General features: G+C 32.3%; 1 protein-coding gene across 3 annotated transcripts in view; it reads left to right on the top strand.

Annotated features, from left to right (window-relative positions):
- Positions 1–14000, top strand: part of TBC1D32 (TBC1 domain family member 32) — a 184350-nt gene extending 170350 nt beyond the window's left edge. For all 3 annotated transcript variants that reach the window (XM_045544276.1, XM_045544275.1, XM_045544274.1), the window contains 2 exons: positions 4079–4267; positions 11972–14000. In XM_045544276.1, coding sequence (XP_045400232.1) covers positions 4079–4267; positions 11972–12091 — 309 coding nt within the window. In that variant the 3' untranslated portion in view covers positions 12092–14000. The remainder of the gene's footprint in view (positions 1–4078; positions 4268–11971) is intronic.
- The last annotated feature ends 3093 nt before the right edge of the window (positions 14001–17093 follow it).

Below are 17093 nucleotides of genomic sequence, written 5' to 3'. Positions count from 1 at the left end.
ACTATGTATAATAATGAACTAATTGCAAATTTTAGGTGACTTTCTTTTAACCAATATAGATGATGGACAGAAGATATGACCCCTTATTTTTGTCTAACTAACCAGTTACTCCTGAAACTGATAATTGGAAGGGAACTGCTTTCTCTGGCTGTGGGAATCATTTGTATTTATTTTCACTCTTCAATTTTTTCTCCTTCTTCATTTATCCAGAGACTCTAATTTTCGTTAATACCGCATGGCCGTAAGTTGACTGGCATTAATAGCTGTAGCAAAGAACAGAGACAGAGAATCTGAGAGCAGTGCAATAGGAAATTAGAAGAGCTGCTTCTAATTAAAATACTACTGACTACGTTAAACTGCCTAGTCAAGTGGGAGCAGGAGATATTTCCTCCTCAGTCCAGTAGAGCCATGTTACATGGATTTTCTGGGGCAGGTGGCAACAATGGTGGTTTGTTGATCTATATTCTGCATGCCAAAATACTCTCCGGGTTCAAATTTGGGGAAAAATTCTCTTAATGCCAAGTGAACAATAAAGTTGGGACCAAGGAGAATTTAATATATCCTGCATATTGACAAATATTGGGAATTCAAATATTCTGACTCAATATTGAATTCAATTTTTAGGCTCTATGGAAAGATTTTAGAACATAATAGAAGATAAGCATTATTATACTTATAAAGGAAAATCTTATACCGGAAAAGAGAATTACAATAACAAAAAAAATTTAGGTGGCCATACATTTGGCATTATCAATAATAAAAGAAGAAATATGACCAGAAGGTGAGATGAAAAGATATGACCCTAATGGCTAAAAATTAAAAAGTTAATTGTTGATATGGGTAATAATGTATAAAAAATAAAAATTCAATAATACCCTCTGGTATAGGCTGAATTGTGTCCCCCAGAATTCACATGTTGAAGTCCTAACTTCCAGTCCCTCAGAATGTGACAATATTTGAAGATAGGGCCTTTAAAGAAGTAATGAAGTTAAAATGAGGTCATTAGGTTGGACCCTAATTCAATATGACTAGTGGGTGTCCTAGGAAATTTGGACACAGACATGTACCAAGGGAAGCCCATATGAGGAAACAGGGAGAAGACAGCTCTCTACAAGCCAAGAAGAAAGGCCTCAGAAGAAACCAGCTCTGCTAACAGCTTGACGTGGGACTCCTCCAGAAGAGGGAGAAAATTTTTGTTGTTGAAGCCACCCAGTCTGTGGTTCTCTGTTACACCAGCCCTAGCAAACTAATATACCATGTTAACGTCAGTTAAAAGCAGAATCAGCATGCCAAAAAGTTGAATCGAGGATATAAGAAAAAAAAATTAGAACCTATTCAGGAAGGTATTTTTAGAAGGACAAAATGATAAAACAAAAAAGGGAAATTTGTATGTCTTCTATACCTATGACAAATTGTGGTAAGCCATCATATCTCTTCCCTTTTCCTTACCTACCCACCCCCCCCAAGAAAACTTTGAGACTAAAGAGGAGAGGTTCAATGAAGACTATCTTTCTTTAATGGTAAAGTAATTTGTAAATCATAAATGAAAATTAAAATTTAGAAATTGCATTAGTTTCTTAATGACTGCAGTAACAAATACCATGGACTGATTGTCTAAAAATCTTCTGCACAGCAGAAGAAATAATCAACAGAATAAACAACCTGCAGAATGGGTTGTTATTCACAAACTATACATCTGACAAAGGAATCTACCAGGAACTCAGATGAGCAAGAAAAAAACAAATAATCCCATTTAAAAAGTGGGCAAACAACATGAACAGACTTTTTTTTTTTAAAAAAAGAGATACAAACAGCCAACAAACATATGAAAAAATGCTCAGCATCACTATTCATCACAGAAATGCAAATTAAAACCACACTGAGATACAACCTTAACCCAGGCAGAATAGCCATTATTAAAAATTCAAAACACAATAGCTATTGTCATGTATGCAGTGAAAAGAGAATGCTCATACATTCATTGTTGGTGAGAATGTAAATGGAAAACAGTATGGAGATTTCTTAACTAAAAGGTACATTTACCTTTCAATCCAGCAATCCCGCTAATGAATATCTACCTAGAGGAAAAGAAGTCATTCTACAAAAAGGACGTATACAATGATGTTTATAAGAGCATAATTTCACAATAGCAAAGATATGGAATCAACCTAAGTGCCCATCAACCAAGGAGTAGATAAAGAAAATGTGGTGTGTACACAAGGACTCTCCAGAAAGTATCCAGCCATTGTTAATATAACAAGAACAGTTACATGGCTGGATACTTTCTGGACTGCCCTCATACACCATGGAATACTACTTACTCATCCATAAAAAAAGAATGAAATTCTGTATTTTACAGCAACTTCATTGGAGCTGGAGGTCATTATCCTAAGTAATCAAGAATGGAAAACCAAATACCACATATCCTCACTTACAAGTGGGCACTAAGGTGTGGGTACCCAGGGTCATATAGAGTAGTACATGGACATTGGACACTCAGAAGGTGGGAGGGTAGGTGGAGGTTGAGAAAATAAAAACTACCTATTAGGTGCAAGGTACACTATTTGGGTGGTGGGTGCACCAGACATCACCACTGTACAATTATTCCATGTAATCAAAAACCACTTGTATACTCCTAAATCCACTGAAATTAAAAAACTGCACACACAGATCTACACACACCAGAAGCTCATGGTCTGCAGGGTTTAGCAGAAACCCTTGGAGTGAAAGCTAGCTGTAGTGCTTACATGCTTCACTGTGTTCCTGTTTTCACTTTGTTTGGGGCCTCCAAATGCAACTCAGTAATTGATTTAAAATTTTTTTTTACAAAAGTGCTTTATCCAGAGTTCCATTTCTGTAAAGGAATAGGTCAAACATGCTACAGAGTTTTACTTAGATAAATTTTGAATATAGGTGTGAAATTTATATTCAATTCCTTATTATTTTGTTAAACTATAAGTAAACTTCGTTAAAATGTAAAAATACATAAATAAATACATTTTCTCACATTCTGGAGGCCAGAAGTCTAAAATCAAAATATTAACAAGGCTGTGTTCATTCTGAAGTTGCTAGGGGAAGAACTGTTTCATGCTTCTCTCTTAGCCTCTGGTAGCCTTAGGTGTTCCTTGGCTTATAGATGCATCACTTCAGTCTTCCGTCTTTACGTGTTGGTCTCCATGTGTCTTTTCATTGTCTTCCTGTGATGTGTTTGTGTCCATATTTCCCTTTTTATAAAGACACCAGTCATGTTGGATTAGGGCTCACCCTAATGACTTTATTTTAGCTTGATTTCCTATTTTTCAAATAAGGTCACCTTCTGAGGTGCTTGACATTGGGGCTTTGACATACCTGGGGGAAGCAGGACTCAATTTGACCCAAAGCATTAATGATTCAAAATGTTAGCAATGTTAATAATTTCTATGAGATCGTTATTGGTTTTTTCCCTTTAACTTTTCTGTTTTCCACAGTGGGCCTGCATTACTTTTGCAAGCTAAACAAATGTTACTCAAAAAATAAATTATTTAATAAAGAAGCAAAAAAAGCTCTTTTATAAAAGTCTCACTGTTGAAATATTCTCTATATCAGCTCCTAGTTTTTATGTTATGTAATTCTGTTTGGTTTAAATTGTTTTCTGATTCAGCACAAGTCCATTTGCATTAATGTAACATTTAGCAATCTGTCATCTGCATAATTATACATCTGTGATTGTAGGTAGGATAGAAAAAAAACTCTCATCTCTGAATTAAAATAGTCTCTTAGCATTTGTTATCTGTAGAGAGCAGATTGGTGTTATGGGTAAGAGGAGGACAGTGTGTATAAAGAAGACATTCAGCAATAGGTATATGAGCTGTGTGAACACTGTCAGTTATACTAAGTCCTGAATCCTAAGGCCATGAAAGTTTTTACAAATTAAGCAAATAGGAGAAGCATCCTTGTTAGGATTCTATGAAGAATGTCTTTTAATTTTGATTAAATGCTAAGGTTTTCATTGGTTTTATGTGAGTTATTGGTTACTGCTTTTTGAAAGTCAAATGTGGCTTAATAAGCTTTTTAATGAACTACTTTTTTTTTTTCAAAGATTTGCCTGCAATGGATAACTCAGTGTTTTTGGAATTATTTAGATTGGATAGAAATCTGCCATTATATTGCTACTTGTGTTTTCCTTGGTCCTGATTATCAAGTATATATCTGTATAGCTATATTCAAACATCTACAACAAGACATTCTACAGCACACACAGACTCAAGATCTGCAAGTTTTCCTGAAAGTAAGTATGTTTATATATAGGGAAAAATATTAAGAGTTAATACCTAACTTTGGTTGCTTAATGTCAGCTACTTTTTTAGACACTGGACCAATCCTACAAACAACCCTGAGAGGTAGGTGCTATTATCATCCTCATTTTAAAGGGAAGGGAACTGAGGCACAGAGTTAAATAAATTAAACAAAACTATACAGCCAGAGTGGAGCCTGGGATATGAAATTAAGCTGTCTAGAGCTAAAACTTTGCTCTTAACCACTATGCTGTGCCAAAAATAATTTTTTAAATATTTCTATGTCTTATTTGGTCAATAAAGTTGAATTTATTGTGTTAGTGCAGAAATTTGATACTTTTAAAAAACATTTAATGTAATTTCCTTTACCTTAATTTCTAAGATTCCACTTGTATAAAAGGTTTTCATGAAAGATTATTCTGTGTTATCACACCTTTTAAACAATTATGATATATAAGTATTTATATTTTAAAACAAAATATAATTGCTTGCTTTCTCAATCACATTAATGTGACTTTTGAAGTTCTGGACTTTAGGAAGTACGTGATATAAATACATTCCAGTGTGCAATTCTCAATGGAAATCCAATTCTTTGTTTAAAGTTAAAAATATTTCTTTGCATCTGAAGTATGTTTCCTTATCCTCACTACCCTTGCCATCCTACAGGCACACACGTACATACATGCATACACTGAAACTAACATTTATCATTTCCTAGGTTTCTCAAGGTCAACAAATAGTTTCTATGTAAATTAATTTTATTCTTTATATTAAATACTTGCCAGAGTTACTTTCCATTTAACGATGTTTTTGTTTAAATAAATGCCATTCTCCATTGTGCTCTGGGTACAATACTATCAGTTTAAAACTAAAGGATTTTAAAAGGGTGGGGATGGAGAGGAGATTTTCTTTATTACCTGAGCCCTTGTTAAATTGCTAAAATTTGAATTGAGTTGGTTTAAATCCAAACTAAGAACATGTTGGCAAGGATTTAATTTTAGCATGTGTTCTAGAACTAACCTTACTTTTTACTCCTGTTGTTTGCATTCATCTGAGGGATTAGGAGAAAATGGTTTCTTTGACTGGTACCATGCCTTTACTTTTTTTTAGTCTTATTTTTGGTGGATAGATTTCAGATTCCATTGATCTCTTTTGACAGGCAGTCATTTTTCTTGTGGGATAAATTCTGGTGTGGTTTACTTAAATTGGTGTTTACATAGCCCTTTAACTATTCTATTAGACCCTGTAATAATCTGTTTGTAAAGTATACAAATATGTGTGCACCATCTTTTTACTTATTTGTATAACAGCCAATAATGAAATGTTGAATAATGAAGTAATTTTATTCTCCCTACCTTAGATACATCCTCTAAGTCAAAAACAGATACATGATTTAAAAATTCCTCGTTCAATTGTAGCTATAGAGATTAAACATTGGAAATTATGTTTTACACTTTCTGATTCAAAATTTCAGACTTATACAAAGGGAGAAAAATGCATCAATAATTCTCCACATAACTAGATACCACAATCATAATAATATTGTTATATAGATTATTTCATCATGTTATTCCATGACTCTACATATTTAATAATGATTACTTCCAAAAGAAGATAAAGTAAAACAAGGGACTTTTACTTTTTATTATATATATCTTTATGTGGGCTTTATTTTATTTTTGAGGAATGAGCCCATACTTCCCTAGTAATAAAACTTTTTAAAGAAAGAAATTAAATCATTATATAAACATAATAGAACAAACATTTGACTGTTATTAACAAGTTCAAATAATCAGGTCTAATTGAATTAGTTTTCAAAATATCGAAAACCACAAATGTGTTATGTTTTCAGTTATTATCAGTTATCCTGAGAAATTAAAGAGGTAATTCCAGAACATGGAAAGTATGCAGTTCCTTTCCTAAGTTTCATATATTGACAGAAAGTGACATGATAAAAGCATTTTTTTAGGAGTAAAAATCTATATGAAGTATTCAGTGTAAAGAAAATATCAGTCCATTTGTATTCATTGTGGTTTAAACTCAAGATTTTAAATCAGGTAATTGAGAGTCTAGAGTCATTGCGTACATTTCTGTTAGCTCACTGAAAAGTTCTTTATGATTCTAAATCAATATGTTACAAAAACAAGTTGATTTCTTAGATCAGAAGGTGGCATGAAAAGTAATAGGCAGCCCAGGTTTACTGAGAGAAAAACACTTGTTTGTTTTTTTCTCTTGTGACTAAAACGCTGAAAGATTAGATGAATGCCATGGATGTAAGTGATGTCAGCAAGGTATTGTCTGATTTTTTTCCCACAATATCCTTGTAGATACGACAAGAATGTGAGTGGATAGTAGAGCAGTTAGGAGCATTATCTCCACACTGAGGTGATTAATGGATTAGTACTGCGCTAGAGGGCAGCCTCTGAAGGTATGCTGAAGAGCTCAGTCCTTGGATCTGGGGTCCTGGACATTTTTATCTATGACAGATGATGGTTCAGAAGATTTGTAGGCATCATAATTCCAGGGAGAAAAACATCCAACACAGTAAATATTCTGAAATACCTCAGCAACCCTGAAAATCTAAAGTTTCCCTCTCTCTTTCTAACTCATACATAAGAAACATACACACAGTTTTAGTGAGAGTTCAGTTTAGTGGTGGTTCATATGAAGAAGTCCCAGTGTTTTAGCTGGTTGTGTTGCATTCCTCTCTAACATGCTAATAGGCTGGCAATGATCTTGGTTTTAGTTTGTGAACTCAAACTTCACTGAAATGCTGGGTTAGGAAGAGATTGCCTTTCTGTGCAAATGAGGCTGTGAAGGCTGAAAATACTTAATTAAAATGCTTCAACTAAATCCTGCATATTATGACAAAATCAATTTATAATTATGAAAAAATCAGATTAATTTCAACACAATCAGTGAATTGTCAAGAGGGATTTTTTGTTGGTACAGTTGCAGCCACTGTTTCCAGAAGATGTTGACAGGTAAGAAATGGAGATTGTGAGAATTGATTGAATACTTAGCTTTTAAAATGCAGAATATAGTATTAATAATTTACCATCTGAGAAAATAAATAAAAGATGTCCAATACAGTGTCAACTGTGTTTTGCAGATATGTTTTCTGCACTGTCTTTATATCACTTGATTCTACCTGGATTCAAATTCTAGCTTTATCACTCACTGTGTAAGCTTGGGCTCATTGCTTAACCTCTTTATATGCTTCAGATTTCTCATCACATAGTATTGTTAAGGAATTAAATGAGATGATATATGCAAAATACTTCTAGAACATTATCTGGCCCATAGCAAGTACCTCAAAAAAACTTAGCAATTATTGAGTTTCTATGTCCCTGTCCCATCTCTCTTTTTTCTTGCTTCTTTTTTAAGAAGATGATATGTAGAGAACACAGCAATGGAAACAGGATTTTCTGAGTCTGTAGCTAGATTTCAATCTACTTTGCTTCCATTTTTCTATACTAAGAATCTCCTGAAACTTCTTAGTATATTGTATCATAGTAACACCTGGCACTGACATAACCTTCACACCTTGGTCACACCTTTTATACTACATCTGATCAGAACCTATTCCCTCATTAAGCCAGCCAAGACTGAATCATCTCTCTGGTTATCACACATGTCCAAGTACCCTTCAGCTGAGTTTAAATCTTCAAGAGCCGCCTACTCTATTCTAAATCTGTAATACTCACATTCTATCCAGAACCACACACACTATCTAAATTTTCCTGATCCCAAGGATCTCTTAGGGTACTTATGAAATTGATACATTTAGACTCCTTCCCAGACGTACTAAATCAGAATTTACATGGTAGAGCATGAGTTGTCATATTGTAGTATAAACTCTCAAGTAGCTCAAAACCTTTAGAATACATAAAAATGTTACCTTTAGTGCTTGTTAATAAAGCAGAATCCAGAATGCCAACACCAGGGATTCAAAAGTTTTAGGGCTATTGAGTCCGGGAATTTCTAATTTTATGAATACCCCAAGAGAAACATACTGGAAGAAACATGGCTTGCAAGTTGTCTGCATTTTTACCATTTTGACCAAGAAGAAAGTCTTTTTTTATATCATAGGTAAGACACAAGACACAAAAAGATCATCTCTAGCAAGAATAAAGAGCATTCATGAAACCCCTTTCTCTCCAGTGCTTCCTATGTAAGATTTGACATAAGACAAATCCTTTAAGTCTGCGGTCCTCAACCCCTGGGCTGCGGATTGGTACCAGTATTAGCCTGTTAGGGACTGGCTGCACAGCAGGAGGTGAGTGGCAGGCGACCAAGTGAAGCTTCATCTGTTTTTATAGCCGCTCTACATCACATTGACCCTAAATTCTATTGGAAGGTAAATAATAAGTAAGTAAATATATAATGTTTCAGGTATTATAGATCTTATCATAAATAAATGAAAAGTGGTGAGGCAGTCAGAAGTGCCGTTTAGATAGTGAAGTTAGGGTCAACCTCAAAGGGGGTAAGCAGAGACCTGAATGAAGCAAAGGAAAAAGACTTTCTGGGCAAAAGCCTTCTTAAATGGGAAGTGCAAAAGCTCAGAGGTAGGAATGAGCCTGGTTCACTTAGAGAATGTCAAGAAGACCACTGTGGCCAGAACCAGGTGAAGGAATAAGAATGGTAAGAGATGAGATAGGGACCAGATCATGTAAGCCTTTGTTGTCTACCATAAAGGAGCTCAGGTTTTAGAATATTTAATCCAGAGAGCAACCCTATGCAATTATTGTCCACATTTAACACACGAAATAATTGAGATTTAGAGTTAGTAAGCTTTTCCAGGTTCATACATCTAGTAACTAACATAAGAGCTTGGACACGTTTTTAATTTTTTGTCTACATACATATCCTGTGCTCCTTCTACTATATAAGGTCATCTTTCACTGACAAGTCTGAATTTTTTTAAATATAGTTCTAAATTCAGTGGACCCAAATCAAATGCTCTCAGTAGTAAAATGGATACGTATTATACACAGAGGAGAGAGGGAAGCTGCATATATACCATATCATATGATATTGAATACATACAGCATTGTTGTTTAGAATAGTAATTTTTAATGCTTTGTGATGATTCAGTATTTGAAACTCAGAATTAATAGAGTAAATCATTAAAAACACACTGGTTGAATAGCAATTAGGTAGGTTAGGTATAAAATAGAAAATGCAATATGCTCAAAATGAACTTCCTAACCAAAACTTAAACCACTCCAGTAGTAACCTATTAAAAAAAATTTTCTTGAATAAATAGTGTACTGTTGATATAAAATGGGATAGTAGTATTACCGTATGTAATTATATGTCTGCTATTTTAAAAATAAGGGCATTCATATTTTTATATGGAGTTCAATAGATGTAGGTCTATAAATGATAATGAAGCAGTATTCTGAGGAAATAGTCTGTTATAACTTGAATGCTAAGCTAGCAGTATAAATGGTCATAATTACAAGTTAAATTTATCCACCAAAAAGGCCATTAGAGAACATTTAGGATAAGGTGAAAAAATATTCTACTTTGAAGATAGAAAGTGAAATTTAGATATCTTGAAACTTCATTCAGAGCTAAAATTGCCCACAAATTTTAAGTAATGAACTATATCATTTAAAAACATTCCTGTTAAAATGTGTATTTAAATTTTTCTCTTGCAAAATAAGACCTTAATAGCCTTATGTGCCATTTTTATGGGTATCTCTTTCAGTGTAGTTATCAGGGCATTTTCCCTTAACTTTACAATTAATATGTAAAATGGTTGACATGATTCCAAAAAAAATATTCTAAGGAAAAATATATTTTAACTAAGTTATAACTGGCTGTCCCTACGTGGTTTTATGTTTAAATTAAAGTGGAAAAATCATTAAAAGGTGTTAAATAGATTTTACTTATTTTTTGCCCAGAAAAGAATTATTCAAGTTATGGTTCAAGTGCTGTCATCTTCTATTGTAATTCACATTTAATGAACAATAAGCATTCCTATAAAATCATGAATATGTACTGAAACAATTCTTCCTTCATTGTATCTTTATTTTCTGGTTAGAATAACGCATTACTATAATTCCTCACCAACTTAAGAGTAGTTTTAGTGAAGAGGTGATCAAAGCCAAATCACACATAATTTGAATGAAGAGAGTAGATAAATTCATAATAGTTCCATGATTACAACAACCGTTTAAAGTGAATTCTTAAACAGTAAGATTGGACTTACTCTGATCCTATTTTTTCCCCCAAAGAACAAAGTGAAATATTACTGATAGGATAGAAATTTACAAAGATTCAGTATTTCTGCTATTCATAAAATGAACATTTTCCCTTTGATTCAGTTACTTATATGTAAAACTGGAGACATGATATATACCTCAGCTGTTAACATTTTAGGACAGGACTTTGTCTCATTCATCTTTGTGTCTTCAGTGTGTAACCAAGAACCTTACATATAATGGAATGAGCGAATGAATGAAGTGAAAGAATGGATGAAATATCATCACAATTTAAGAGTAAAGTTCAAGTATTTATGTTGGAAGGTATTAGCTGTAGCCTTAATGGTGTAAAGTTAAATATATAACTTAACATCATTTAGTTTCTTCAGCTATAATATCAGCCTTGTAAATCAGTAATTAGTAATTTTTTAGACTGTCCCAATTAACCTCTCCCTCAAACTATGTAGATTTTTGGTGGTATATGGCAAAATAGAATAAAATTATTCCAAGTTTTTTGGAGGCTATGAATTAATACTAAGAGGACTAGTAACATCTGAGATATTTGAAAACATCCATTCTTATTGAGAATTGTGTGATGTTTTTCTACCTATCCTACATTGATGTTTCTTCTCTATAAACCGATTGCCTCTAACACAATATCTGGTATATGATATGTATATTATCTTTTATCCTTTTGGATTATTTGGGGTTTTTTTTATTAGTAACTCTTGCTTTTAAACTATGAACTCCTAAAAAGTGTGAATTGTCCAAATTTTTTATAACCTCCAAAACTACTAAAATATAAATACTAATTGCACTGAATCAAAGATAACTTTTATTCTGTAGATTTTTTTTTTCTTTGCCTTGAAGGTAGTCAGTGTGTAGATAGTATTTGGAGGTACTAAAAGAAATGGTCATAAAATCCCTAAAAGACTCCAAAATTTTCAGTGGATGTTCCTACTGTTTATTCCTGAGTGCCTCATTTGGGCACTAACCATTAAATTCCAAATTAGTATAGATGTGTGTAGTACCAACATTATGAATTGTAAACTCTTGGAGTTTTTATGAACAATAGCTATAGAACAGACATTTCTTGTAATGTTATATAATATTATATTTTGATAAACTTTAGGGTCTTTACTAATTACAAATTTGAACAATCATTCTATAATCAAAACCATTTTTTAAAATTAGGAAGATTTCATTATCTAATTGTTTCTGTTTTTGTTAGCTGTAAAGTATTTTTGGTTTTGGAAATAGATAACCTTGTTTCATGGGGACATGGTTCCTTCCTGCCATATGCACACACAGTCCAGTAAATACAAAGCAAATACACATTTACAAGCAATATAAACTGGTTCCCCCAAATCTATAACTGAAAAATAAATGGTATGTCCACTCTTAAAAAATTAATTAATTTGGAATTGTGTGTCTTTACCCAAGTGAATGAACTCCCCGTTACATTTTTTTGTTTGTTTTTGGCAGGAAGAAGCACTGCATGGGTTTCGAGTGAGTAATTATTTTGAATACATGGAAATTTTGGAACAAAACTACCGACCAATGCTGCTGAGAGACATGCGGAACATTAGAGTGCAGAGCACATAGATCATGAGACACACAGTTTAATTTTGTTTTCTTTATTTTTAAAGGAAACAAGGGGACTTGATTGTTTTCTATCTGTATCTGTAACAACATATGCTTTGTGAATACACTGACTGTAAATCAATACTGGGAGGTTTTGAATATAATAATATATTCAAGTAGGTATTAGTTCAATTTGTGAATTGATTTTTATAAGTGTGTTGTTTTGTAAGGTTGTTTTAGAATCAGATCTAGCTTACTTACAGTTCTAATTCGTGTTTCAGTGTTAGTCCCAACCTACATCTCCTTTTTCTCCAAATGATCAAAATATTTTTTCCAGTGAGTTTGGAAAGAAGCAGCAATGTTGTAAATAATTACTTAAATAGCTGCAGAGAGTCCATAAAGACAAGGAAAAGACAGCTATTTTCTGCATACTTTATGCCTGTACATATGAAGGAAAATAGACAAAAACACAACTGCTTATTTCACATGTGCAGGAACAAATGATATTTATTATGGCAGGAAATAGAAAAACTGTTGTACTCGGATATAATTGTTTTTCTAGGAGTTACTTTTGATACCTATATCATTTTATAAATTTTCACTTGAAATATAATCTTTACATGGTTCATTTAAAAGACAGATTGGTTATTTCATATTGATAAGCATTCTACTTTTATTTGTTATGCATTTTCTTTAGTGATAGATTTGATGTGTACTGAACTTGAAAACATTAAGGAGAATAGATTTCTAAATTATTTTAAATGACTAACACTGTGTTTGATTTTATTTAAATAGAAGTCTGTGCACCAGTCAGAATAATACAATATGTTAGGGTCTATGTTTTTATAAGTGTCACATTTAATATATGAAACATAATATACAAATATATTAAGCTATTAATTTTTCACTCACCAATTTATTTCAACAGACTTTTTTTTAAATCATAGAAGTCATTTTGTATTCTTTCCTTATATCTAAATATAAATCAACTATTAAAACCATTCTGAAGCTAACTCTACTTTTTTTCTTTTCAACCAAAAATTGATCACCCACAAACTCATTTTTCCTTTTAGCATGATGAAACAACTGGCACTATACAGTTTTCAATTTTGTGATATTTAGGCTATTGCAATATCAACCTTCCGAAATCAAGTTTTATGCTGTAAATGCCAACAATAGCTTCTCAGTAATGGTGTTCCTAAAGGGCATTGTAAAGTTGAGAAAAGTAATTTGAGCAAGTTAATTTGATGTATTGCGTACTTTCGCTCCGGCTGATGTGAGTTAAATAAGAGAGTGCTAGATGACTTGAAACACCCAGCTTTGTCTACTTTCAAGCTTAATTTTGAAAAGATGTTCCATGGAACTTGTAGTACGTTTATGGTTCCATTTCTACCCATTCTGTTCCTGAGTTATTGCTATAGGTCCTGAGAAACTTGGAGCTTTATTTCTTTTTATAATCTTTTACACGATAGTTGGAAATACAAATGGAAAAGAATGAACTGTAATTTAATTTTAGTATATTCATTGGTGATTGTTATTGGAAACTGAGGTAAGATCTAGATTCTAACAAATACATTTTTTTTAAAAAGTAATTTCATTTGGAGCTACAAGGCTTTCATTTTCATTTGATAAATAAGAAGTGTCTTATGAACAATGACCTAGCAATTTGTTTGGTGGAGGAATATGTAAAATATGGTAGTTTGTGTAGCTGCCATAATGAGTCATTTTCATATTTATTTTTATTTTAAGAGTACCCTTTAGGATAAGAATACCCTGCCTTGCCCCTTGGTTTTGTTTTTAATTATTTAAAGTATATGTCCTTAGAACAGACTTTAATTCTAATGTGTGAAGGGGTAACTTATACATTTTACAGTACTCAATTATAATAATAAATTATATTTTACGATATAATGAAAACAAATTTGTGAAAATTTCAGTACTCATACATAAATCTTTATCTGTTTTTAAAATGTCATATTTATAGTATATCTCCATGATTGATAGGTATTTAAAGTATCTATGATGGTAAAATAAGCCTTAGAAATTCATCTAAACTTTATAACAGGGTTCTACATGAATTTACGATTAGTAAATAATTGTGTGCTCTAGTTTGATTTTCCAATTCCCAGATGTTAAAGAAATTTCTCTGGTCATTCTTTAAACAGACATGCTTTAAAGGCTACACATATAATAAAATATTTTTTAATATTCAAAATAGCAGGATAAATGAGATACAGCATTTCCACTCAGAGTTCACAGTGTACGTGGGGAGATGAATAATTTTAAAATCATGGAAATATAGTGATAAAGATGACAAGATTTGATCTCTGGATTTGGTGACCTGGATAAGAGCAGTTTTGATGAAGTAATGAAGGCAAAAGTCTGATTGGATTGGGTTTAAATGACACTGAGAAGGGATTTTGGTAAGCTACTCTTTATAGGAGTATTGCTGTAAAGGGAAGAAGAACAAGAGTGGTAGCTAGGGCAGGCATGGGATCAAAAGATGCTTTTGTTTTTTGGGTTTTTTTTTTTTTTTTTTTTGAGATGAGAAATGGAAGCATGTTTATATTTAGATGGAAATAATGCAGTAGAGAGGGAAAAATTGATGTTGGAGAGCAAAAGCCAGAGTGAATGTCATGAGTAGAAGAGAGAAGAACAGGATTTAATTAACAAGTGGCAGAATTAGCCTTTGCTAGGAGCAAGACACTTTATTCGAAGTAACAGAAGAGGAAACAGTAAATGGGCACAGACACAGGGTGGGCTTTTGTGAAAGGTATTGTTTTCTCAGTGATATAGGAAACAAGGTCATCAGGTAAGAATTAGTATGGTAAAGTTTTTAAGAGATAAGAGTATGTGAAATAATTGTCAAGGATAGTGGGAGAATTAACAGACTAGGAAAATACAGTTGTGACTTAGTGGTCAAGAGATGAGTTAGCAAAGTTGTATGTTTTTCTCCAGCCACCTTAAACTGTGCAGGGACAGGCAAGGAGTAGGTAGGTGGTAAATTGGGTTTAACTACAGTTTTGGTTTAGCCAAGAGAATATACTAAGCAAGAAAGCACAAGGGAGTTGATGGTATATGCAAATTAATATTATAATATTGTGACTGTGTTATTTAAGCTAGATCAGAAGGGAAGTGGAGGCAGAGGATGGATATGATGCAGTGAAGAATCAAGAGGATCAATTAATTGTAAGTTCTTTTGTATTGAAGGATTGTTTGATTTGGAATACCTAACAGTTGTTAAGTGAACTGCTTAAAATTGAGATTTTAGAAGGGGTTGACGGTAAGAGTGAATAACTAAAGGAAAGCAGAGGATTAAGATCACTGGAAGAAAGGAAGTCAAGGATCTGAGGTTCCAGTTTTGGAAGAATAATTTTTTTGGATATTGAAGTTACCAAAATTTTGACAAAGACTTATTTTGGATAACTTGAAAGTGAGCCAAAAGCTAAAATTAGTCTAGAAAGAAAAACTTGAGAAGTGGAAATCTGAGGTGCAAAAGTAAATGGAAATTAAAGACAATGGTACATAATTGTTATATAATATCTAATTTTTAAATATTTAATAAATTATCTTTTGATATTTTCTTTGAACTGTGGGTTATTTAGAAGCATGTGATTTAGTTTCCAAATATTTTGGGATTTTCCAGGTATACTTCTGTTATTAATTTCTAGTGTAACTGCTGTGGTCAGAACATTTTTTATATGATTTTATTGCTTTTAAATTTATTGAAACTTGTTTTACATTTCAGGATATGATCTGTCTTAGTAAATGTTGTATATACACTTAAACCAAATATATATTCACTTTACTGTTTTTTCATGAAGTGATCTATAAATTTCAATTAGATCAGACTGTTTTGTATTGTTAAATCTTTTGTACTTTACTGATCTTTTTGGTTACTTTTTAAAAAATCAATTATTAGAATAATATTGAAATTAATTTTAATTGTGGATTTGTCTATTTTTTCTGTTTTGTCAGTTTTTGCTTATATATTTTGAAACTCAATTATTAGGTATATAAACTTTTATGTTACTTCTTTTTGATGAAGTGACTGCTTTATCCTTATAAAATGACTATCTGTATCCCTAGTAATATTCTTTGCTCTGAAGTCTATTTTGTTTAATATTAATATAATCACTTCAGATTTTGGGGGGGTTTTTGGTTTTGGGGTTTTTCTGGCATTTTTTGGTTAAGATTTGCATGTTCTTGTTCTATGGATTTACTTTTAATCTCCCTGTATCTTTATATTTAAAGTAATTTTATTGTAGGCAGCATAGAATTGGTCTAATTACCCTCCTACCCAACCTGGCATATCATGCCTTCTAATTGGAGTGTTTAGACCATTTACATTTTGTTATAATTGCTGATGTCTTTGGGTTACATTCATATTTAGCATATGTCTATTTGTTTTCTATCTTTCTTAACTGTTATTATTCTCTCTTTTTTATTCTGCCTTCTTTTGGATTAATTGAATACTTTAGTTGATTCCGCATTATGTCCTTTGTTGGCTTATTAGCTATACTTCCTTCTTTATGTTAGTGTCACTTTCAGGTTTACATTATACATCTTTAGTTATTACAGTCTGCCTTTAAATAATATCATACCACTTCACATATAGTAAAAGAACATTACAACCATGAAACCCAAAACTTTTCTGGGCTACTATAATCCATAGGATCTCTTCTTCCTCTTAAATTATAAAATATTTCTTAATCCACCACTGGCAAATAATTATGTAGTCCTACATGGTATTTCTTATTATTTTGAATTGCTTTTAACTTTCTTACTGTTATTTAACGCCAGCATTATTATTCAACAAGTGTATCATTAGTAAACACTTTTCTTTGAGAATATCTTATCTCAAAAATTAAGTATAAGCTGCTTAAGAACAGAGGCAAACTCTCGTTTAACTCTTATCCCCCAGAAATTCTAATCTAGTGCTAGGCACAGAACAGAGTATCACACTGTTGACTGAATGAAATGTAAAGTTTTTTTTTTTGAATTATCACATAGATATAGCTGG

Source organism: Lemur catta, chromosome 2, assembly GCF_020740605.2.
Source record: "Lemur catta isolate mLemCat1 chromosome 2, mLemCat1.pri, whole genome shotgun sequence".
In the NCBI taxonomy this organism is placed as follows: Eukaryota; Metazoa; Chordata; class Mammalia; order Primates; family Lemuridae; genus Lemur; species Lemur catta.
The sequence above is the reverse complement of the archived record's forward strand: the minus strand, read 5'-3'. Positions and strand labels throughout refer to the sequence as shown.